The sequence below is a fragment of the Scyliorhinus canicula genome, chromosome 11 (genome assembly GCF_902713615.1).
Source record: "Scyliorhinus canicula chromosome 11, sScyCan1.1, whole genome shotgun sequence".
Taxonomy (NCBI): domain Eukaryota; kingdom Metazoa; phylum Chordata; class Chondrichthyes; order Carcharhiniformes; family Scyliorhinidae; genus Scyliorhinus; species Scyliorhinus canicula.
Genome location: NC_052156.1, coordinates 163336669 through 163361811, shown reverse-complemented (window position 1 = coordinate 163361811; position 25143 = coordinate 163336669). Strand labels below are relative to the sequence as shown.

The following is a 25143-nucleotide window of genomic DNA, read 5'->3' as shown; positions in this document are numbered from 1 at the left end:
GGAAAAGTTTGAAGGCTATTGGAAAAAAGGTGGGGGTGTGGCATTAGGTGAATTGTCCTTGCGGAGAGACGGGCTGTGTCAAGTGGCCTCCTTGTGTGGTGTAACCAGTCTACGATTCCATTGTGATGCTTCATGTATGATTTAAGCAGCATACTTGACCATCTAAAGAGGATCAGGTATGTCACAGTATGTTTGTTTTATTATGGATAAATGTTAAATATTATTACTCCTTCCAAGGATCCTGTACCAAGTGGGTTCTCTACAGGAGAGGTCTTGATCCCACTGGCAGATGAGTATGACCCCATGTACCCAAATGACTATGAGAAAGTTGTGAAACGGCAGCGTGAGGACAGACAACGACAACGGGAACTGGAGCGACAGAAAGAAATTGAAGAAAGAGAAAAGTAAGTATTTGGGAACCCGTGAGTATTTACTTTTTTAAAATAATATTTTTCACAAATCCGGGGCAATCTAGCGTGGCCAATTCACGTACGCTGCACATCTTTGGTTTGTGGGGGTGAGACCTTCGCAGAAACGGGGAGAATGTGCAAACGCCACATGGACAGTGACCCGGGGCAGGGTTCAACCCGGGTCCTCGGCGCCGTGAGGCAGCAGTGCTAATCACCGTGCCACCTGTGAGTATTTTATTGACTCTGAAGGGAGAATGAAAGAATACTAGCTCACCACAAATGTGCATCTGCTGCATTAGCTTTTTGGGTAGTTTGGCTTAAGTTTGAGGGTTCTGCTTCTGCTCAGAAAGAATGGCATTGGCTCCATTAAATGATGTGCCAGATTGTCCAACTGGACCTATTGCAAAGTTTAAAAATTGCTTTTATGTCCTTGCATTTTCCTCAGTGCTACCTGGCAATTATCGAAATGCAAATATGCACAGTATCAAAAGTTTTGCACAAAGCAATGGGCACATCAAAAGTGTTGGGTATGTATTTTTCAGAGAAATGATTGGAGAGTATGAGAGTCGGGTAATGTATGGGAGGAGGTCTCACTCTGTCTCTGGACCCTATCCCCTGGGGTTTTTATGTGAGGAAGTGAAAACAAAGGGGACCTCGTGCATCGTTATGAACGCATTCAGGATTGGTGGTTTGGAATTCTTTTTTCCACTAGTTCAGAACGAGAGGGCATAAGTATAAGATAGCCACTAACACATCAAATAAAGAATTTTTTTTTTTTTTTTTTTATAAATTTAGATTACCCAATTATTTTTTCTATTAAGGGGCAATTTAGCGTGGCCAATCCACCTACTCTGCACATTTTTGGGTTGTGGGGGCGAAACCCACGCAGACACGGGGAGAATGTGCAAACTCCACACCAAATAAAGAATTTTGAAGGAATTTCTTTATTAAGAGGGTGATGTGTGAGTGGAGCACTCAACCACACAGATTGGTTGAAGTCAATACCATTGATACATTTCAAGAGGCAAACTGACATGTTCAAAGGGAGAAGGGAATAGAGAAATATGACGGGGCAAATGTGTGGGACTAGTGAGATATGGCGGGATCAGATGTACGGGAAAAGTGGGACATGGTGGGGCAGATGTATGGGACTAGTGGGATATGGCAGGGCAGGTAATAATAATAATAATCGCTTATTGTCACGAGTAGGCTTCAATGAAGTTACTGTCAAAAGCCCCTAGTCGCCACATTCTGCCGCCTGTTCGGGGAGGCTGGTACGGGAATTGAACCCGCGCTGCTGGCATTGTTCTGTATTACAAGCCAGCGATTTATCCTACTGTGATAAACCAGCGCCTGTATGGGACACTGGGGATATGGCAGGGGCCGATGTAATTAAATGTAAGGAAGCTCATGTGAAGCATTTATTTGGAATAGACCAGTTATGTCTGATACCCAGTCTTCTTGATTCACCCCGGATATTATCACTATAGATCTAGCAGCATTGTACAGTTATATAAAATAATATGTATTTGTCAAAGTAATTTCTATATTTATACATCCAGGCGAAGGAAAGAGAGACATGAACAACCTAGTGGGTTCGCGAGAAGACCAGATCCAGAATCGGATGAAGATGACGATGAAAGAGAAAAAGAAAGGCGAAAAAGGAGTAGGTATCTCTGTGGTCTTTACAGAGCGGTATTGTGACTGGTTAGAAGTAGACACCGTTGAGAGGTGTTAATGTTAAAGGAGATTGACAGGATAGGTGTAGAGCAGATGTTTCCCCTTGTTGGACATTCTGGAACGAGAGGCTACAGTTCTAGGCTAAGGGGCGGCAGATTTAAAACAGAAATGAGGAGAAATTACTTCACTCAAAGGATCGTTAATCTGTGGAATTCTCTACGCCAGAGTGCAGTGGATGGCAGAACACTAAACAAATTGAAGGAGGAGGTGGATAGGTTTTTAATTAGCAATGGGATGAAAGGTTTCAGGGAGCGAGGCAGGAAGGTGGCGATGAGATCAGCCATGATCGTGTTGAATAGCGGAGCAGGCTCGAGGGGCTGAATTGCCAACTCCTGCTTCTAGTTCTTATGTTCTTCGCAGGTTGGTGTTGTGACTGTTACGTTAGAAGTAGACACCATGGCGGTCTTTGCAGGTTGGTGTTGTGACTGTTGCTTTCAGTTTCTTTTCACTCTGAGATCGGCAATCATTCCTGCACGGGCAAATGTTTTCACCAGTTGAATAATCTTTATTTTATTGTATTTTAGGTATGGGAGGAGCAGCAATTGCCCCACCTTCGTCGCTTGTTGAAAAGGACAAAGAACGTATGTACAATGAATTACGCTGTAAACTCGGTTTGATTGTCAAATATTTTTCCCTGACGTTGGTTAAACATTTTGCAACGGCATACTACCTACAATGTAAATATTGCAAATATATCGGTGACTTGGAGCTCGCGCCTGTTTCCCTTAACCTCGTCGTTTTTGTTTCCTCGAGATTACAGATTTTTTATATGTTTAGTTTCAGAATGTTTGTGTCAGGGATCTTGTTTCTTTTGTGTCTTGGGAAGTCTTGGAATTTTTGTGTGTAATACTTTGCACATCTTTTGTTGGGGACTTGCACTGACGTATATTGCAACTTGGATTTCTTTGTATATAGATGTGGTTCACTATTGATTTTTATGCGGCTCTGAAAGGTTGGACATCCTTCCATTGAGGGGCTCACTGACCCTTAGTTTCCAGTTTTTGGTGAAGGATCATCATCCAAAACATGCAGACAATAAGACGTAGGAGCAGAAGTCGGCCACTTGGCCCATCAAGTCTGCTGTACCATTCACAGAGCATGATTGACCGGATATAATCCTCAAATCCATTTTCCTGCCACGTCACCATAACCCTTGATACCCTTACTGATGAAAAATATGTCCACCTCGGCCTTGAACATACTTAATGACCCGGCCTCTATAGCTCTCTGCGGTAAACAATTCCACAGATTCACTACCCTCAGAGAAGAAATTCCTCCTCATCTCTGTCTTAAATGGTTGACCCTCTCATTCTGAGATTCTGCCCTCTGGTCCTAGACTCTCCCACAAGGGGAAACAACCTCTCAGCAGCGACCCTGTCAAACCCCCTGAGAATCCTATATGTCTCAATAAGGTTGCCTCTTATTCTTCTCAACTCCAGTGAGTGTAGGTCCAACCTAATCAACTTTTCTTCGTAAGAAAATCCCTCCAAACCTGGGATCAACCTAGTGAACCTTCTCTGGACTGTCTCCATTGCCGATATATCTTTCTTCGACAAGGGGACCAAATTGTTCACCGTATTCATGTATTTTCCCTTTGCAGATGCTGATGGCTGTGCTGTGCATTTCCTATTTATATTTCGGATTTCTGGCATATACCGCTTGTTTTTATTTCAAAGCAGATTACTCTGATCTCAAACCTATTCATTTTCCATCCTCTGTTTCAAAGACCGTTTATACGATATTGAAAGAAAAGAATTGTCTAGTTAACATACAATGAGTAAAAACGTTCAACACTCGGGAAAGATTTAGTCTCACACAAACCTTCCGATGAGACTGCTCAGCTACCTCATTTCGATAATCAAATGTGTCAAAGCTTTGAGGAGGCAGTTAGTCGTAAAATAAATGGACACGTGAGTTGTGACTGGAAGATTAGGTGATGATCTAGCAGCTGTTTATGGTGATCAGAGGATTTTGTTGGATGGATCATAAGACAGCGGCCTAGTAACTGGCATATCCCTCACTCGAACCATCAAGCAAAGGATTCAGCCCTGGGTCAATGAAGGCTGCAGGAGGGCATGTCTGGAATAGCACCGGGCAAATATTAAAATTAGCTGTCAATCTGGTGATGCTACACCAGGTGAGATCTGAGCTCTGCACTCTTTCCGCATCCAGTTGTGAATGATGGTGGACAATTAAACAATGAGCAGGCAGAGGAGACAGAAATATCTCCATCATACATGATGGGGCAGCCTAGCACAGCAGTGCAGAGAAGCATTTGCTGAGTGAATGATCCGTCTCGGCCGCCTCTTGAGGTTCCCAGCATCTCAGATGCCGGACTTCCGCTTATTCAATTCACTCCATAGCATTGCTGCCTCACGGCGCCAATGTCCCAGGTTCGATCCCGGCTCTAGGTCACTGTCTGTGTGGAGTTTGCACATTCTCCCTGTGTTTGCGTGGGTTTCACCCCCACACCCAAAGATGTGCAGGGTAGGTAGATTGACCACGCTAAATTGCCCCTTAATTGGAAAAAATGAATTGGACATTAAGTTTTTTTTTTTAAATTCAATTCGCTCCACGTGAGATCAAGAAATGGTTGAAGGCACTGGATACTGCGGAGTTTGTGGGGCTTACAAGATCCAGGCAATAGTACTGAAGCCTCTAGCCAATACTGGCATTACATTGTGGAAAAGTTCCCAGGTATGTACTGTCCCCAAAAAGCAAGATAAATCCAATCTGCCAGTTACCGCCTCATCAGGCCCCCCCAGTCATCACCAAATTGAAGAAAGATGTCAGTATTATCAAGCAGCACTGTGCAAGTAGCCGCTCACTGCCTCTCCAGGTGGATTCCACCAGGGCCACTCAGCTCCTGACCTCAATACAGCCTTGGTCCAAGTATGGACAAATGAGCTCAACTCCAGAGATGAGGTGGGAATGAGTGCCTTTGACATGAGAGAGCCCTTACAAAATTAAAGTCAATGTGAATCGGGGAAACCTCTCCCTTGTCAGAGTCATACCTGGCACAAAGGAAGATGGTTATGGTTGTTGGAGACTAATCATCTCCCTTCCGAAACCTTGCTGCAGAAGACCCTCAGGTTAGTGTCTTAGGCCAACCATCTTCTGCTGCTTCATTAATGCCCTTCCTTCCATTGTAAGGTAAGTGGGCATGTTCATTCATTGCACAAAGTTCAGCACCATTTGAAGCAGTCTGTATGTACAAATGTAGCAAGGCCTGGACAATATTCATGCTTGGTCTGATAAGTGACAAGTAACATTCTTGCCACAAAGGTTCAGGCTGTGACCATCTCCAACAAGAGATAATCTCTCCCATTGGCATTCAATGGCATTACCATTGTAGAATTCCCCCACTATCAACCCCGAGTGTTACCATTGACCAGAAACGGAACTGACCAACCCTATAAATACTGTGGCTACAAGCGCAGGCCAGATGCTGGGAATTCTGCAGAAAATAACTTGTCCTGACTCACCAAAGCCTATCCACCATCTACAAGGCACAAGTCAGACGTGCGATGGAATACTCCCCACTTGACTGGATGAGTGCAGCTCCAACAATCTGAATAAGCCTTACCCCAACCAGGATAAAAGCAACCTGCTTGCTCAGAACCTCATCCACCAACCTTGACATTTACTCCCTCCACCCCGACGCACAGTGGCAACAGTTTGTACTATGTACAAGATGCACTGCGCCAGTGTTCCTTGACCTCACTAAGGAAAAGAGTAGCAAATGCAGGGAGCACCACCATTTGCAAGTTCCTCTGCAAGCGACACACCATTCCGAGTTGGAACAATATCGCTGTTCCTTCACTGTTGCTGGATCAAAATTCTGGATCTCCCTTCCTGAACAGCGCTGCATATGTACCTGCACCACACTTACTGCAGTGGCTCAAAAAGGTGGCTCACCTAACCCACCTACTCGAGGCCAATTAGGGATGGGCAACAAATGCCAACTTTGCCCACATCACAGGAGAGAGTAAAAGAAAGATAGAGAATATCAGTTTTCTGTGGTAAGGTCACCCAGAACAAGGGAGCATAACCTTTAAATTCAAGCTACGATGTGTGGAGTTGATGCCGGGGAGCAGTTCTTCATCAAAAGGGTCATAGAGATTTAGAGTTCTCTTGGCCAAAACGCTGCTGAGGTTGTGGGCTACATGGAAATTTCAAAACCAATCGATAAACTAACGTTCATAGGGATATCAGTATAAGAAACCAAAGCAGGTGAATGGAATTAAGATACCGATAAGGCATGATCTAATGGACTAATGAAACGGGTTTGAGGGGCGGAATGGCTTCCTCCTACACGGTGGTCACTCGTTGATCATTTCCACTGTATAAATTTATTGTGCTCCATTTTAGACCGACAACTCTCTTCCATGTCCTCAGAATGTTCTGAAACCAGTTCCTCTTTTGTTCTGACCAGTGTTAACCTTCTGGACGTTCTGTTATTGTTTCCAAGTCTCATTGGCGATAAAGTAAGTAAAGTCACCATAGTCCCAGATGACCACAGGCTGTTTTCCCCTTTGAAAGGGAGGGGGGGGGGGGGGGAGCTGACTGGTGGTGATTTAACCTCATGGCCACCATTACTGTGACCAGTTTTCAATTCAAGATGTTATTAATCAAATTCCATCAGCTGCCGTGGTGGGATTTGAGCCCATGTCCCTGAGCGTTGCCCTAGCCCACTGGGTTACTGGTCCAGTCACATTACCACTATTCCACAAACGTTCCCTCTTTTCCCTCCACTTTATCCCCTGATATTCCATCCCTTTTCATCGTTTATTATTCTCTGATTTACCTGATTTTTATATTAACTCTCTCTGAATTTGAGCTGTAAACGCCGTCTTTGGCTTCCGAGGAATCCATACTTCCTTTTCCAGCCCTGCATTCTAATTTAGTTCAGGAATCTTGTGTGTAAATACTATTACAGTCTCACACACCGGCCCTACAGATCAACTCCCCCATCCCAATTAAGATTACAAATCAATTCTATTTTAAAAAAAAAAAAAGTTCTTGTCAATCACTATCTGCTTCCAAAATAAACTCCCAAAATATTCTGGAGATTTTGTTTTCAGAAATAGAAACAATAACGTCAGGTTTGCACTTGTTTACTGTACTCTAGGAATAAAACGTGAAACGTTCTCATCTTGGTTGCTAATTTACTGTTTCCCTTTTTTTTATGCAAGTCATTGCACCTTTCCAGTATGAGGATGAATCCAGACCGCGCAGTGCACCTAGCAAGGCTGCGATCCCCCCTCCAATCTATGAGGAACCAGAGAGACCACGGTCACCGCCTGGGCCCACCAACTCCTTCATTGCAAACATGGGGTCGGTGAAAACTGAAACAAATTTCTGTATCAAAATTCGACGCAGTATGGATTGTCATTTGAATCTCTGACACACACAGTTGTTATTTTGAACAATGCAGATTTCTGTATGTGCATCTCCCAGCGTATTTATACTTGCCCCAAAAGTCTCACTCTTTCATTTATTAATTTTTTAAAAATCGCTTATTGTCACAAGTAGGGCAGCAGGGTAGCATGGTGGTTAGCATAAATGCTTCACAGCTCCAGGGTCCCAGGTTCGATTCCCGGCTGGGTCACTGTCTGTGTGGAGTCTGCACGTCCTCCCCCTGTGTGCGTGGGTTTCCTCCGGGTGCTCCGGTTTCCTCCCACAGTCCAAAGATGTGCGGGTTAGGTGGATTGGCCAGGCTAAATTGCCCCTAGTGTCCTAATAAAAGTAAGGTTAACGGGAGGGTTGTTGGGTTACGGGTATAGGGTGGATACGTGGGTTTGAGTAGGGTGATCATGGCTCGGCACAACATTGAGGGCCGAAGGGCCTGTTCTGTGCTGCACTGTTCTATGTTCTATGTTCTAGGCTTCAACGAAGCTACTGTGAAAAGCCCCTAGTCGCCACATTCCGGTGCCTGTTCGGGGAGGCTGGTACGGGAATTGAACCCGCGCTGCGGGGCTGCCTTGGTCTGCTTTAAAAGCCAGCTATTCAGCCCTGTGCTAAACCAGCCCTAGGCATTCACATGAAATTCGGTCTAAATTTGTTTAAAAAATAACTCTCCTCCTAACTCCCTGAAGCCTGCCCGCCAAGTCGCAGGTTAGAAGTGTGATGGAAAACTCCCCACTTGCCTAGATCCAACAACACTTGAAGCTTGACATCGTCCACGACAAAGCCAAGGTTGACACACCTTCCATCCTCTGTGCTTAGTGACAGCATTGTGTACCATAACAAGATGCAGTGCAGCAACTAACCAAGGCTTCTTAGATTGCAGCACCCTGCAAAATGTATCAAGGCAAAAGGTGCTTGAGAAATCTCCACTTTCCAGTCTCTCTCTCCCCCCCCCCCTCCCCCCAACACACACACACCAATTAATGGCATTTGGCGTGACCGATATATCTACTCTGCGCATCTTTGGGTTGTGGGAGTGAGACCCACGGGGGCAATGTGCAAACTCCACACAGGCATTGACCTGGAGCCAGGATCAAACCTGGGTCCTCGGCGCCATGAGGCAGCAGTGCTAACCACTGCGCCACTGTGCTGCCCTCTTAAGTTGGGAAGTTGATGTGATTGGTAAAGTGTTGATTTTCCACCCCAACCAATTCTACTCTCCATTGAAGTCAATGAGTAATATTGCCTGGGGTCCAAACTAAATTTCACCCGATCCTGTGGGTTCCTGGTTTGGTTAACATTGCCCTCAATATTGGAGCTGAAAGGACAGTAAAGTTATTGTGACTATGTTGCGACGTTCTTCTTAGCAGTAGTTTTAATGTATTGGCAACTCGAATTTTTTACACAGTTGAAAGGAAAGCTTGAAAAATGAAATTAATTAAAATAATTTAACGTATGAGCTATACAGCCACCTGAAGGGGGGGGTATGCCAAGCATCACCATACTTTGCAGACTTAGCTGTATTACCGAGACCTAGAAGAAGTGGTTGACGTCACTTTGAAGAGGTTGTTAGGAAAATTGCTTTCAATATAAATCATCTGAATTTGGGGTTAGAGGCCACAATATTAAAATGTGCAGATAACAAAGAAAGAGGGATTCAGTTACTTGTGAAACAAAGGTTTCTGCGGCTTTGTGGGGTGATGGGGGGGCGGGGGGGGGGGGGGGGAGTGGAGTGGCGTTGATAACAGATGAATAGATTGGGGAGATATATGAGGATGAAACTTAATGTGGGTGTGCAAGGTGATGCAAGTGGCGGTTTCCATACCAAACAACTGCTCATTTTGTTGCCCTTGGCCATCAGGTGGCAGTGTTAACCTCAAAAATGCTTAACAGCAAGACAACTCTAACCTGTGCTGGGGAGTACAGGGAAGGCACAAACTCACATTTAGGCTTCAGCGTTATTATATTAATGTGTATTTTTTCTGGTTTTAGTAGGGATAACCTTTTGCAAAGTTTAATTTCACATGTTTTGCTCGCCTGCAATCTGGTGTCATATGGTAACCACTCCTGCATAGATTTATATTTTTCCACCCTTGCTGAGAGGCCAATTCACAAATAAGATACTGACTTGATGCAATGGCTTACGATTAACATAGCAACAGTTCTTTTTGTCTGTGTGTTCGCCTCGTTGCGTTATTTTGCAGACACGTGGATTTAACTCTACCCCAGGTTGAGCTACACCTGTTGCTATATTGCAGTGTTCTTCAAAACGTGGACCTTGGAATTTTCCTGAAAATTGTATAATGTAGAAACAGATTCAGAGAGTAACAGCTTTTATTTATCCAGCACTTTTGATACATGCCACATTATTACAAGGAATTTCACAGGAGTGTTACCAAACCAAAGAGGAGAGAGATTGAGAAGGGAGGAAATTGCAGAGCTTGGGGCTTTGACAGCTGAACGCACAGCTAAAGGGCTATGAAATTGGATACAAAGTGCATCCACCAATTCCAATAGCTGGCTTTTCATTTACATACATCCTTCTTTTTTTGACAGTGGCACGGTGGCACACAAAATTATGCAGAAATATGGCTTCCGTGAGGGGCAAGGCCTAGGAAAACACGAACAAGGTTTGAGCACAGCACTGTCAGTGGAGAAGACAAGCAAACGAGGAGGAAAGATTATTGTTGGCGATAGCGCAGAAAAAGGTACCTGCACCCATGAGGCTACAGTACTGAATTGGGTCCAAATATTAATACTTTTATCAAAACTATTATACCTGCAAATAAAAATATCTAATGAGAAATATTAACAGAATAATGGGCTCCATACACCTTTTGTAATTTGAGATTAAATCTACAGTATTAATTTAAAACTTCTTCCTGTCCAGGTTGTGCTGCACACCAAGTGACACATTTGTGTAAATTCATTTGAATGCGCCATCCTCCATATGCAAACTTCACAGGGGAACAGAAGGGCTAAATCAGTGCGTGCCAGCGATGATATAAAAATATCAGAGCAGTGCTTTGTAAACTCATATTGGAGAAATGTATCACACAGACACAAAGGGCTGGATTCTCCGCTTCCTGGCGCTGAAATCGCATTCGGCAAGGGGACGGAGAATCCCCGATGACGCCAAAATCAGGGGCGGTGTCACTTTCGCGATGCACCGCCTCCTGAAAAGTGGCGTACTCTAGGAGTACGCCGCACGCCATATCCACGGCCTCAGGCCATTGCCTGAAGCCCGCCTCGCGGTGCTCCATCACTGACCGGCCGAGTTCACAATGGCGTGGGATTCTCATGGTCTCACCCGATGTGAACTTGGCGTGGCGGCTGCGGACTCAGTCCGTCCGGCCCCACCACTGTCAAGGGAGAGCCGATCCACGGACAGGGGGTGATGCTTCATTCGGGGCTGGGGCCGGTAATGTTCCGGGCTGTTTTGGCAGCTAGAGCTGGGAGCTCTACGCTGTCTATGTGCTAGCCCCCAGAAAAATGGGGAACCGGTGGCTGTTTTGCATCAGTTTTCCTGGCGTAAAACACCACTGCTTTCACGCCGGCGTGGGGACTTAGTCTCCCAAACGGAGAATCCAGCCCAATGTCTGGTATCTGTATTAAAGGGACATTGTTACTTCATTTCCCTTCACTGAAAATTACTTTATAGATTGCCATAAAATTATTATTTTTAGTTCTTCTGTGTGACGTGGGCGTCGAAGGCTGTGTCACCGTTTATTGCCCATCCCTAAATGCCTCCTTGAGGGGGCATTTAAAAGTCAACCACATTGCTGTGGGTCTGGGGTCACATGTAGGCTAGACCAGGTTAGGATGGCAGATTTCCTTCCCTAAAGGACATTAGTGAACCGGTTGAGGGTCATTTCCTCTCCTGTATCCCAAGTGATTAACCTTTTATACCTTTTATTTTATGTTATGCATTCTTGTTTCAAACACATCAAAATACGGCGCCGAAGTGTCTTGCTGACAACAGCAGCTGGCTTTGAAAACGCTACTGATTTAACCTGAATTTATTCCTGTCATCAGGAAGATCAGGGCAATCAGAATGATCAAATAATGGACATTAAAAGCAAAAGAAGAAGAAATGTCTCTTCCCCGCATGTTGTTTCTGTTTCTCGCTGTCCCTTTCAGGACCTTTTGCAAATGCACTTCTCGTTCAACCAGGATAAAATTCCAAGAAAAAGTACCAAACATTCCTATCCTCGCCCTGTGACCTTTATCACCCAAGTGACTTGCACAATTTGCTTTCTGTAACTTGCATTTCTTGGAAATTACATTACAGAATCGTAGAACGGTTACATCGCAGAAAGGTGCCATTCAGCCCATGCTGCCTCCCTGAAGGAGCAGTTCACCTAGTGCCACTCTTCCCCGCCTTCTCCCCATCGTCCTTTTTGGGTAGTATTCCAATCCCCTCTTGTAAACCACGATTGAACCTGCCTCCACCACACTCTCTGGTACTGCATGCCGGATTCTAACCACTCAGGCATTTCCCCTTGTCACCATTGCTTCTTTTGCCAATTACCTTAAATCTGTGCTCTCAATCTTTCCACCAAGAGGAACAGTTTCTCCCTATCTATTCGGTCCAGACCCCTCATGAGTTGCCACTCCTTAGCACCTTGCACAGTGATACTGGCCATGATTAGTGTTTGGGACTCTTGTTCTATTATTCTAGTCCAGTGCATGCACTATGCAGTAGGCATTTAGGATACTTTAACTTTTGCAATTTAGCATCATAGATTAAATTGTGTTTCAGTGAAACTTGGTAAAATGACAGTGTGTGAATTTATATTGACTTTTGGTTGACTTAACAGTGGAAATGCCTGTCAGTACCAAGAAATCAGAAGCAAACCCACTGACTGAGATCTTGAAAAATCCCACAAAAGTGGTCTTATTACGGGTAAGGAATGAAGGCGTTAACCTGTTTGCATTTTAAAATTTGGAATCAGAAACTAATAAGTTTTTTTAAAAAGATACACATTTTTGTAACTGATCTCGATACGTATGCAATTGATCTGTGCATCATTCACATGAAAATCCGACCTTGCATATAGATTTTCAGTTGCCATAAAGACAACGGTGATAGTCGTCACACTTCTGTTAAAATCTACCACAACAGCCTTTACCGAGTGATGAAAACTTGCTTGTGCTGGTGTACCAGGTGCAGTTTGAGTTTGCAGATGATTACATTCCTGTGTGAATCTCTGATTCATGCATCAGATATTGGGATGACTACTGTTCTATAATCTTGTGATTGTTTCCAAATTTACCTTCTGAGCAAGTTATAAAGTTACATCTTAAATTGTGGTACAGGGAGACATTACATTTTTCTGTGGAACCTATTGGACAGTGGCCATTTCTGTCTGACATTATAAAATAGAAATATTTCCCGCACCCCACAGCAAGATCGCCACGGGCGAGACGTGGACAATGGAGAAGTCCATTGACCTCGGGCAGGATTCTCCGGTCGCCGGGCGAATGTGGCCGGAGAATCCCTCCCATATAGTGCAAAGTACCCAATTCATTTTTTTCCCAATTACGGGGTAATTCAACGTGGCCATTTCATCTACCCTGCACATCTTTGGGTTGTAGGCGTGAGACCCATGCAGACACAGGGAGACTGCCATCTCCACACAGAGAGTGATCCGGGGCCAGGATCGAATCCGGGTCCTCAGTACTGTGAGGCAGCAGAGAACTGTGCCACCATTCCGGCCCTATATATAGTGCAAACTTGGTGGCAAATGGGAACCCTCACTTTTGTAACGCCCATGGGAAAGAATTTGATTTGAGCAGCAGAACAGCGTAAGCTTTTGGTATCCAAGAGCATATTTAGACTTTTGTCATTGAATGTTCATTTTTATGAGGAGTCCGGAATTTGCATGTTTTGCAAAGAAAAGCACATTCTGAGCGATAGTGTTGCTGGTGATTGCTTTTGACTTAAGTCGTTTGATATATTGATCCAATTAAGAAGAAATTGAATTTAGAAGCCACTTTAAATATATATTTTATTAAAACGCATGAAACATAAATCTAGCTCGCCCATGTCCTCATTTGTATTAGGGTTTCATATTGGTTAGTTTATATTTGGTTGATTTATTCTTAGAACATGGTCGGGGCCGGAGAAGTCGATGATGACCTGGAAGGTGAAACCAAGGAGGAGTGTGAAAAGTATGGAAAAGTGTCCAAATGTGTCATATTCGAGGTAGGAACTTTGTTGACGCATGCCCTATATTAAACAGGAGAGCAGTAACCTGTTATCTAATGTGCCTGTTTGCCAATTCTTCTTTCCTTCCCGGGATGTGGGAGTCGCTGGAATCACCAGCATTTATTATCCATCCCTAATTACCTTTGAGAAGATCCTGGCAACAATTGAGTGGCTCACTGGGCCATTTCGGGGATCTGCTAAAAGTCAACCACATTGTTGTGGGCCCGGATTCAAATGTAGGCCAGACTGGGCAAGGCTTCTTTCCCCAAAGAACATTGGTGAGCCAGTTGGGTTAGCAACATAGGGAATAGGAGTAGGTCATTCAGCCCTTGAGCCTGCTCTAACATTCAATTAGATTATGGCTAATCTGCTACTTCAATGCCATTTACCCTATTTTCCCCATGTCCTTTGATGTCTTTACTATCTAAAAATCTCTTGATTTCTGTCTTGGAACATACTCCACGGCCCTCATGGGTAGAGAATTCCAAAGATTCACCATCCTCTGAGTGAAGAAATTCCATAACATCTCAGTCTAAATGGCCTACCATTCATTCTGAGACTGCGTGCGCTGGTTTAGAACCCCACGCCTAGGGAAACCCTTTTCAGCCCTGTAAGAATTTTGTATGTCGCAATAATAATAATCTTTATTATTGTCACAAGTAGGCTTACATTAACACTGCAATGAAGTTACTGTGAAAATCCCCTAGTCGCCACATTCCAGCGCCTGTTCGGGTACGCAGAGTGGGAATTCAGAATGTCCAATTCACCTAACAGCACAAATGTTTAATATAGATTTACTTTTATATCTTGACTTTCATAGCGCAACATGAGGAAAAACCTTTTTCACGCAGCGAGTGGTTAGGGTCTGGAATGTACTGTCTGATTGTAGTGGAGGCAGGTTCACACAGCGAGTGGTTAGGATCCGGAATGTTTTCTGAGAGTGTGGTGGAGACGGATTGACACAGCGAGTGGTTAGGATCTGTAATGTACTGTCTGTGAGTGTGGTGGAGGCAGATTCACACAGCGAGTGGTTAGGATCTGGAATGTACTGTCTGTGAGTGTGGTGGAGACAGATTGACACAGCGAGTGGTTAGGATCTGGAATGTAGTGTCTGTGAGTGTGGTGGAGACAGATTGACACAGCGAGTGGTTAGGATCTGGAATGTACTGTCCGAGTGTGGTAGAGGCAGATTCACACAGCGCGAGTGGTTAGGATCTGGAATGTACTGTCTGTGAGTGTGGTGGAGGCAGGTTCACGCAGCGAGTGGTTAGGAACTGGAGTGTGCTGCCTGAGAGTGTGGTGGAGGCAGATTCACACAGCGAGTGGTTAGGAACTGGAATGTACTGTCTGAGAGTGTGGTGGAGGCAGATTCACATAGCGAGTGGTTAGGATCTGGAGTGCGCTACCTGAGAGTGTAGTGGAGGCAGATTCACTCAGCGAGTGGTTAGGATCTGGAATGTACTGTCTGTGAGTATGGTGGAGGCAGGTTCAATTGGAGCATTCAAAAGGGAATTGGACTTGACTTTTTTCCGAAGAGGAAGAATTTGGAGGGTTATGGGGATGATGTGGAAAAATGGCGTTAAATTAGTTCATTTGGAGAGCAGATGCAGACACTATGCGCTGAATGGCCTCGTCCTGTGCCATTACAATTACCTTTTGCCATAAAACCACCGTAGCATTAACATTCCTTCTGACTTTATCCACTTGAGATGCTATTTTAAATAATTTGTAAACTTGATCCCCCCAAATCCCTCCACATCACCCAGCTTTCCCCCATTTAAAGTATTATTGCGGTTTTTTGACCAATACTTGTTAGTTACTAAATTATCTGCAATTTTTATTTTTGTCCTTATCAGACTTCTCTTGAAGCTTACTTTGGTCTTCAGAATTATTTATTGTTCCTCTTATTTTAATATCCCTTACAAGATCCCTCCTGCCATGTATCCGCGTCATTGCTGAAGACGATGAATAGATGCGGTCCCAGGCAGTGATCCCTCTAAATTGTATTTGTTATGTGCAGCCTGTTAATTTCAATTTACTATGCCTTTTGATTCGTGAGACCGGGCAGCACGGTAGCACAGTGGTTAGCACTGTGGCTTCACAGCGCCAGGGACCCAGGTTCGATTCCCCGCTGGGTCACTGTCTGTGCGGAGTCTGTACGTTCTCCCCGTGTCTGCTTGGGTTTCCTCCGGGTATTCCAGTTTCATCCCACAGTCCAAAGATGTGCAGGTTAGGTGGATTGGCCATGCTTAATTGCCCGTAGTGTCCAAAAAGGTTAGGAGGGTCATTGGGTTACAGGTATAGGGTGGAAGTTAGGGCTTAAAGTGGGTCGGTGCAGACTCGATGGGCCGAATGGCTGCCTTCTGCACTGTATATTCTATGTAATTTATTTTTCCCACTGCCTTCACAATTGCTGTGCACAGTTTAAAGGGAACACAGGGCCCAGAACGGAACCATGTGGCTACCCACTTCTGAACACTCTTGAAAAGCTACCCTGTTCTTCTCTCCTATCCAGTTGTTAATCTGTTCCCCTCCTCCTGATTCCACACTCCCGAATCTCCAATGCTTGGCACCCCGTCAAAGACTTTCTGAAAATCCATGGTTAGCACATCCGCTGAGGAGGCACATTTTACCTTCCTTTATGCACATGCGTCACTCATGATCCTGTTGGATGTGTGCACATTACGACTCCGATAACCTTTGGGTATTCTGTACTTGCGACAGTCTTTCACAGGCAGCAATGGTTTAAAATGTCAGACTCAATCACCATGCTCTGGTGTGTGAACACTGCTCGTGTTCGTCATCCCGTTTTGTTGAAGAACCTCCTTTCAAATGGATTACCAATAATGGACACCCCTCATCGAAATTCCAAAATGCAAAAACAACACTCATAATTACTGCATGTAAAGCGTATTTTAATATTTATTTTACAAAAATGGGTATTTACTTACCGATATCAGCGCCTGCTTCTCTTTGTACAGCATACATTCATTAAATATTTAATAATAATATCTCCTTTCCTTGAACAAGGTTGAGCGCACCTGAGGCACAGCATCGGACTTTGAAACTGAGACTTTACCCCATGGTCTCCCGGCTGTTCTCGCTGTTCATACTCCCCTTGAAGTGGTTAGCACTGCTGCCTCACGACGCCGAGGTTCCAGGTTTGATCCTGGCCCCAGGTCACTGTCCATGTAGAGTTTGCGCATTCGCCCTGTGCTTGTGTGGGTCTCGCCCTACAACCCAAAAGATAGGAGGATTGGTCACGCTAAATTGCCCCTTAATTGGAAAAACAAATTGGAAACTCTTAAATTTATTTTTTAAAAAGACTCCCCTTGAAGATGAGACTGACAGCCCACCCTGCACTCCACATGTGGCTGCCTCCCCCTCTCTACGGACCGCCAGGAGTCTACGGACCTCAGTTTGCGAACAACTATAGTTGAAAGGTGTCAGAAAAGTTCACTACAGTGAAAAGTAATAATGAATGAAAATGAAATGAAAATCGCTTATTGTCACAAGTAGGCTTCAAATGAAGTTACTGTGAAAAGCCCCTCGTCGCCACATTCCGGCGCCTGTTCGGGGAGGCTGGTACGAGAAATGAACCCGCGCTGCTGGCCAGCCTTGGTCTGCTTTAAAATCCAGCGATTTAGCCCTGTGCTAAACCAGCCTCGCCAATACTTGGCAACGGTGTAGTGAACACTAGAGTAACATTAAACACAAATCAACACATGCCAAATGATATTTAGCCTGAGAGTTGTTAAGGCGAATAACATTTTATTATTTGGAAACAAATCTAATTGTCGACAATCTAGAATAAGTACACAGTTGATGAACATTTACATAGTGAACTGCCAAAAGAGAAAGAGAGCGAAAGCAGCGCTTCCATCAATACGGTTTCCCACCAGAGGGTTAGATAATTGAGCCTTTTCACTGCTTGTGCTATGATGCAGATGATCCAAGAATGCAGGGAATCCTAATCAGCGATGACATTTTTCTAAACTATATCTTGGTGAGTAGATGGAACTCGAGGTGAATTGAGAATGGAGTTCAATGCTTCGAGGGTATTTTAAACCTGATATATGGGTTTCTGTGATATAAACATATGCATAGTTTCAATGCTTATTTCAGTAACTGATGTCAAAACGTTACTTCTACACGTTTCAGCTGTTTCTTAATAATTTGGATTGAGGCAGAACTATATGTATTTTCTGCAGTTTTCCTCTCTAAGATTTTCTTGCTGGTGGCTAGAGACTGGGATTAACTCACCAATTGGATTGAAGCAGGTGTATTCCATCCGTTTCTGCAGCATTACGTTGGTGCACCAGCACATGATTGCTGAAAATTATTCTAAAGTTTACTTTCTACAAAACTGCGAGTGTGTAGAATGTCAGAACTAAAGGTTTAGCTTAAGCCCTGACTGTTTTCTTCAGTCGATATAAAAGATCCCATGACACCATTCAAAGAAGAGTTGGCCATGCCTCCCGGCCTGTGCTTATCTCTCAAATGACACCTAAAATGGATGAAAGCAAATTACTGCGGATACTGGAATCTGAAACGAAAGGGAAAATGCTGGAAAATCTCAGCAAGTCTGGCAGCATCTGTAGGGAGAGAAAAGAGCTAACTTTTCAGTCCGATGACTCTTTGTCAAAACTAACAGACCGAGAAAGTGGGAAATATTTATACTGTGAAGTGAGAATGAAAGGTGAGTCATAGCCACAGAAGCCCAGGGAAACCGTGTGCTAATGGTGCCGGGTAACATCAAATTCAACAACTTCACATGATCAGCCCCACCTCGACCCATTTGTTTTCATTTCATTTTAACTGTCTTTTACCATTTCTTTCTTTCCTGCACTTTTCCTGCACCTTTCTCCTCTTTGCTTCCCCTTCCCCTTCCCCCACACCTATAGTTAATCCTCTGATGTTAGTTTCCCTGCTGTTTGACCTTTCACATCTTTTGTCCTCTCTGGGGACTGCCATTAGCACTCTTTCCCCTTGGTATCTGTGGCCATTAGCACCCGGTTTCCCTGGGTTTCTGTGGCTATGACTCATCTTTCATTCTCACTCCACAGTATAAATATTTCCCACTCTCTCTGTCTGTTAGCTTTGACAAAGAATCATCGAACTCGAAACGTTAGCTCTTTTCTCTCCCTACAGATGCTGCCAGACTTGCTGAGATTTTCCAGCATTTTCCCTTTCACCTAAAATGGATGATCTGGTTACATATTTCATAACTGTTTGTCAGCTTGCCAAGTGAAAACAGCCATGCTTCCTCCGTAACAAAAGTATCTGCACTTGCAAACATACTTAATAAGCTATCAAATGCTTCGGGATGCCCTGAGGCTGTGGAAAGTGTGATATAAATGTAAGTTGAATGGCAGAGTTACTCCTCAGCCAGTGTGTGGAATGATGTCGCAATTCTCTGATGAAAAATCAGAATTTTACATGTTTTTGAATTGGGTGTATATTTGTAGCCTTGTGAGATCTTTTCTATCCAGCCGAGGGGCCAGGCAAGGGCTCAGTTTAATGAATCACCCAAATATCTCCTCCTTTAACTCTGAGACAGTGTTTAACATTTCCATAGATGGAGAAAACCTTCCTTTTGTGGCTCTGCTGTATTGTAGTTTCTTGTGTGTGCCCCAAATGCCAATATTCTCAGCTTCTCCACTCATTGATTTACATGAGCTGAAAGACAGAGATGCACTAAAAATGACAATATTGAGATTTGAGCGAGCTCCGATTTGGCAAATAATTGAGCTGTCAGAGTAACATAGTTGTGCTTTGCGGTTGACACTATATATGAAAGAATTATCAAATGAATAGTTCTGTGAACAAGATATTAATTTGTTTTGGATAGAAGTAGATTAAATTTCTGTAACGTTCTACTGCCCTGGACTCCAGAGAGGAAAATTCTCCTGCGGTTTCCAGTTTCCTCATTAAGCAAACACTTCAATACCTGGCATTGCTCCCAGCCTTTTCCTGTTGTAGTTTCCTTGACGAGTCTTCTGAAGGAGCTGTGACGTAAGCACTTTAATCGAGAAGTGTTTCTTTTCAGGAATAGCCTCAATTTGTGGCTTTACAAATTCAGCCAGAGAATTCAGCTGACCTGTATTGATCGTGGTGTACTGGTCAGCCAAGGGTCATTTAGGCTGAGTCGGAATCTCCCCAGCTCCCAGGAGAGTGCTAGTCAGCTGGAAGGTCCTTCTACAATCAGATTATTCACATGTTGGTACATGTTGTAACAAACTAGAGCAAACATTATGAACTTTCCATAGCTGTTATAGAATCACACCAGACACTCCTTTATTTATACGTTTAAACACCTGCTTGATTCTTGCATTTCTTCATTTACTTCTCCTTAAGTCAGTGAGTGATCAGACACTAACAAAGCCATACCACTAAATAGTGGGGCATTATTTGGCCTTGGGTGAAGGGAGAGAGGGCAAAGGTTATTATAGTGGAGATCAGTCCACATCATCCAGTATCGCCTACAAACACTTTTCAGTAGAAGTGACAAGACACCATTCAGGAGCGTGGGACTATTTAAAAAAAAGTCTTTCATTTCCTCTTTCCCAGGCTAAATAGAGACCTGATCAATGCATTGGTCAGGATTAACTAGCTCGTGGTTGAACCTGGACTTATGCTGGTGTGTGCAGTTTGGTACTGGACTACATTATACATTTATATCCACCAAGCTATCAGGGAAGCTCAATTCATTTTTAAGTAATTCATAAAGAGATGGGTTGTCCTATTTAATAACCCCCAGAGTGTAGCGAATTTTCAGAGAGCCTGAGACTTAAAAAGGAAAGGGCTGCGGTGACAGTCTCCAGTACTGTTTGTGCTGTAGTTTGGGGCCATTCAGATTTGAGGCAGGTAGCACAACTCTGCTGTATTTCCCTTGGATTGGAGCCTAGTCAGAGTCTCTCTGCAGGTGAATATGTCTTTGCTGTTTGCCAGTATGAGGATAATGGGGATGGGCACAGTACTCGAGTGTTGAAACACTAGCTGCTTGCTCCATTATTCCACCACCTCCTCTTGAAAAATTGCAACTTTCTCATTTTTCAGGGAGGAGAAACCTTTTGTTGATGCTCACAACAAGTGATGCAAAATATGACAGTCACAGAACCGATGGCTCAAGGCCCTACCTAGAGGAGTAGGGTGGAAAAAATGCAAAGATGCAACTTACAAAGCGGTAGTTCTTTTAACTGTTAAAATCTTATTCCTCCTCGCAAAGGCTGCCTCGCAGCCATGGGAGTCTGTTTCGCATGGGTCTTTAAAATTAGTCAGTGGAATTAGTGTAAATGGACTAAAATATCGAGTTATTCCAGTGATACGTTCTCACCTAAATTGTTGGAAGCTTATGACCCTGGTTTCAGTGGCTGTGAAAGATACACACCTGATTCAAAACATCCAGAGAATTGGTGCCATTGTCCTCCACCTACTCATTGACTCCTGTGCGTCCTCTGGGTCCCCTCAAATTAATACTTTTGTTCAATCTTTCAGATTCCTGGCGCACCTGATGATGAGGCAGTCAGGATATTTGTGGAATTTGAGCGGGTCGAGTCTGCAATCAAAGGTAACATTACTTTTCGTCATTTAAAAAAAAAATTAGAGCGTAACCGTATCCCCCGTGCTATCCCAGTGAGTATATATGGCAGATAGACCAGGAACTTTGCAGGTTTGATCCCTAATTGATGCTCAGCTGATCTTGGCCAGTCATACTATTACAGCAGCCCATATTACAGCCACACTTAATGACTGGGCCAGGAAGGAATGATAGACCCAGTTGCTGATCTCCATCTGGTGACTCTTAAGATGAAGGGTGCATGTTTGCGAATCTTGTGAGAACACGAGTTGAATTGGCTGTGAAGCTGCTTTGGCTGACTAGCCTATGAACATATGCACTGTGAACACACAAACGGTGGCTAATTGGCTGAGGTATTGGGAGGTATGTGATACCTGGTGAAATATGAATTAACAGATTAGTATCTCGAGGCTAGAAAGACATGAAATGGCATATGAATATTGTACGACAATAAACTTAAGAGTAGGAGTCATCCTTAATTTGGACTTTGTGACTTTATTGAAGTAAGATATTTACTCAGAAACATGTCTGTGCCACACCTGATAGTGTGTTGCCTCAGAAGGATAGTGTTCGATTCTTCACTTTCAACAACACATGGGCGACACAGTATCACAGTGGTTAGCACTGTTGCTTCACAGTGCCAGGGTCCCAGGTTCGATTCCTGTCTTGGGTCACTGTCTATGTGGAGTCTGCACGTTCTCCCCGTGTCTGCGTGGATTTCCTCCGGGTGCTCCGGTTTCCTCCCGCAAGTCCCGAAATATGTGCTTTTTAGGTGAATTGGACATTACTGAATTCTCTGTCCTTGTACCCGAACAGGCGCTGGAGTATGGCGACTAGGGGAATTTCACAGTAACTTCATTGCAGTGTTAATGTAAGCCTACTTGTGACACTAATAAAGATAATTATAATTATAATAACGACATCAATTCACCAAACTAAAGACCATGTTATTTGCTGATTGATTGCGCATGGATTTTAGTGAGATATTTATTCATGGATTTTTTTAAGTGAGGGGTAGGTTTGTGTCCACATAAGCTCCTTAATTTAAAAAGAAGAGATTGTTGGATGTACCCAGTAGATCTGGCAGCATCTGTGGAGGAAGAAGCACAGTTCATGTTTTAGGTCTGTGACCTTACAGCAGAACTAGAAAGAAAGTTAAGAGATGTAATAGGTTTTAAGCGAGCACAGAGGTTATTTGAAATTATTGAACTCGGAGTCCTTAATGCCCTGTATTTCTGGTCATGTGTGAAGTTTGGCTTTATTTTTAATTCAAGTCAATTTTAAAACTAGCACTAGTGTCATTTTCTTCAAATTTGAAATGAATTTTTAAAATATCAGAAGGAGCCCCTTTTTATATCTTGCACAAATTTATCAACAATATGTATGCATGCCTGTTCCATCCCTTTGAACCAAAATTACCCGTGTGATTAACTCCTGACTATAATTATTCTGTATTAATCACCTACCACCAGCGGTGATAGTTTCACGGATATGCTGCTAATTCTTTACTACTGCAAGTGTCTAGGCCCTGGAAATAGTGAATGATGCTCCTCTTATTCCAGCTGTTGTTGACCTGAATTCAAGATACTTTGGTGGCCGCGTGGTGAAGGCCTGTTTCTACAATCTGGATAAATTCCGTCAGCTGGACCTTGGTGACCTTTTCTAGAAGCACAAGCGAAAGTGTTACATCCATCGGCTGCCTGCACACGGCGTAAACAGTCCCCTCGGTCCGAAGTCATGAAGAAAGGGGAGGGGAATTATAATTCATTATGAAACGACATTAACCATTTTTAAGTTGTAGCCGGTAATTATATTTTCCCTTCCTTCCTTCACATCCTCAAGATGAGATATTGTTTCTTCCCAGGGGCACACGGGTGGTTTGGATTTCACAACAAGGTCACCGTGAATTAATGCTCCGTTGGCCAGTGTGACATTCTCCCATTGTTCTTGTTTCCTTCTGTATGGGAGGCTGTTTCCGACACTAGAGCTACATTGTAGTATTTTCCATCAGAATTTACCTTGGCTCTTGAAACCATTTCGAGTTTGTTTTTGTCAAATTCATTGACTTATTGAGGGATGGTAACCTGATCGGGCGACCCAATACATTTTTAGGAAATGCATTCTTTCATCAGCTTGAGCTCCTGGGGATTTCGTTGAACTTGCCGGGGACAGCAGTGACGTTGTTATTTCCATCTATTCAGTCAGTCCTTCTCTTCATCCATTGTTGATGTTTGTGAAAGAATTTGTAAAACGTTACACTTATTAATTTTTCAGTGAAGTGATTTGACTCTGAAGAAAGTAATTATACTGGAACTGTTATTTGATTACACTGTGCACTCGTTAAAAAAGGGTATCCGGTTGGAGACATTGGGACTTCTTGCATAGTTGCCATTCTTTTTCTGTTCAAAATTCATATGCAGCTGGTATGTATTTGGTTGTGTATTCATCTTGACGAAAAGCAAAGTAGTGGCAGAAAACCTTAAATGATTGTAATAATTTCTGTAAATTGAGTTGCGTTTTAAGTATAATTAGTTGGATTTTGTCATCTTTATACAGTGGTTATGATAAACTGTTTTATTATGATTTGCCGTACTTCAAGCTAATGAACATACTTTTATACTGTGCATGTGCTTCATGTCTTGGATCAGCATTGGAAAAGAGGTGATTATTTGTTTTGTATTATATTGAAGCAATGAACAGAAACCGTTAAAAAAAAATGTTGTGAAGACGGCAATTATAAGGTTCATTTCTGAGTTACTGCTTGCAAGCAGGACACTTTTATATCAGCTAATTGCCATAAGAATGAAGAGCCTCTTAATAAAGAGAGTTTATTCCTGTAGTTTCCTGTGCCGTCCCCTGGTAATGATGCACAAACATCCTCGCACAGTTTCCAAGAGCAAACTCCCTCAGCTACCACAGCCAGTGGTGTGAAGCATGGCAGCTATGAGGCACATCACAGCAACCCGAGGTCAACTCTCCTGCCAGCTGGGGCATGCTCAAATGGTTCGTTGTTTGATCAAACCGTTCTCAACTTTATTTGGAATATATCTCAGCGCTTTGACATTTCTTCAAACATCAGGACATTTTTCTCAGACACCAGAATGTGGTCCAACATAGCAATGTAAGAGTAACTTCTCCTTTGAAATTGTGTGGGTTTACATTTGGTGACTATCCCACTGCTTCATGTCACAGTTACTGTGCAACTTCCAAAATTAGGTTTAGCCGGCATCTGATACTCCCATCAGTCGGGAATTTTATTGCAATAATGAAGATAAGTTATTTGTCCGATGAGAATCTCAATACTTGTTTAGCGGCCACTCGATTCATTGGTGAGGCCAAGAGATAATCTGCCATGAAGAATATTTCAGTCTCTTTCTACTCATTCCACACTGGATACTTCATATCGGCAAGAACTGCTATCAGTGCACCCAGTGATAATGAGCAGGTTCCATTAACAGGCTACTCAGACTTGTAGACTGGATCATGGGACGAGTACCCTAAGAGGGCTGCTCTAATACATTATGCCAGCAGTTTCCCTTGTTTAATGTTTCCAGCAATACATACAACATAGCAATAGTGCTGCAACGTATCATTACACACCCATAACAGGTTACTCGATCTTGCATTCCAATTTAAAGAGTTGTGACAAATTAGTTGTTGGGTTTTGGAAGAACGTGCCCATCAAAAGGAATGACACGGGGACGTATGGTTCCAGGGGTAATGAATGCCCCCAGTACCTCGACTAACAAGTCTTTCTGCATAAATGGCCCACGGCAGTGAATGTCAGCAGTTTA

General features: G+C 43.5%; 1 protein-coding gene across 2 annotated transcripts in view; it reads left to right on the top strand.

Moving 5' to 3' along the window:
* The window catches only part of rbm17 (RNA binding motif protein 17), a 37400-nt gene extending 13212 nt beyond the window's left edge, over nucleotides 1-24188 (top strand). For both annotated transcript variants that reach the window (XM_038811905.1, XM_038811906.1), the window contains exons 4-12: nucleotides 238-404; nucleotides 1973-2076; nucleotides 2675-2731; nucleotides 7346-7487; nucleotides 10116-10267; nucleotides 12380-12465; nucleotides 13669-13767; nucleotides 21268-21340; nucleotides 22912-24188. In XM_038811905.1, the coding sequence (XP_038667833.1) occupies nucleotides 238-404; nucleotides 1973-2076; nucleotides 2675-2731; nucleotides 7346-7487; nucleotides 10116-10267; nucleotides 12380-12465; nucleotides 13669-13767; nucleotides 21268-21340; nucleotides 22912-23015 (984 nt within the window). In that variant the 3' untranslated portion in view covers nucleotides 23016-24188. The remainder of the gene's footprint in view (nucleotides 1-237; nucleotides 405-1972; nucleotides 2077-2674; nucleotides 2732-7345; nucleotides 7488-10115; nucleotides 10268-12379; nucleotides 12466-13668; nucleotides 13768-21267; nucleotides 21341-22911) is intronic.
* The last annotated feature ends 955 nt before the right edge of the window (nucleotides 24189-25143 follow it).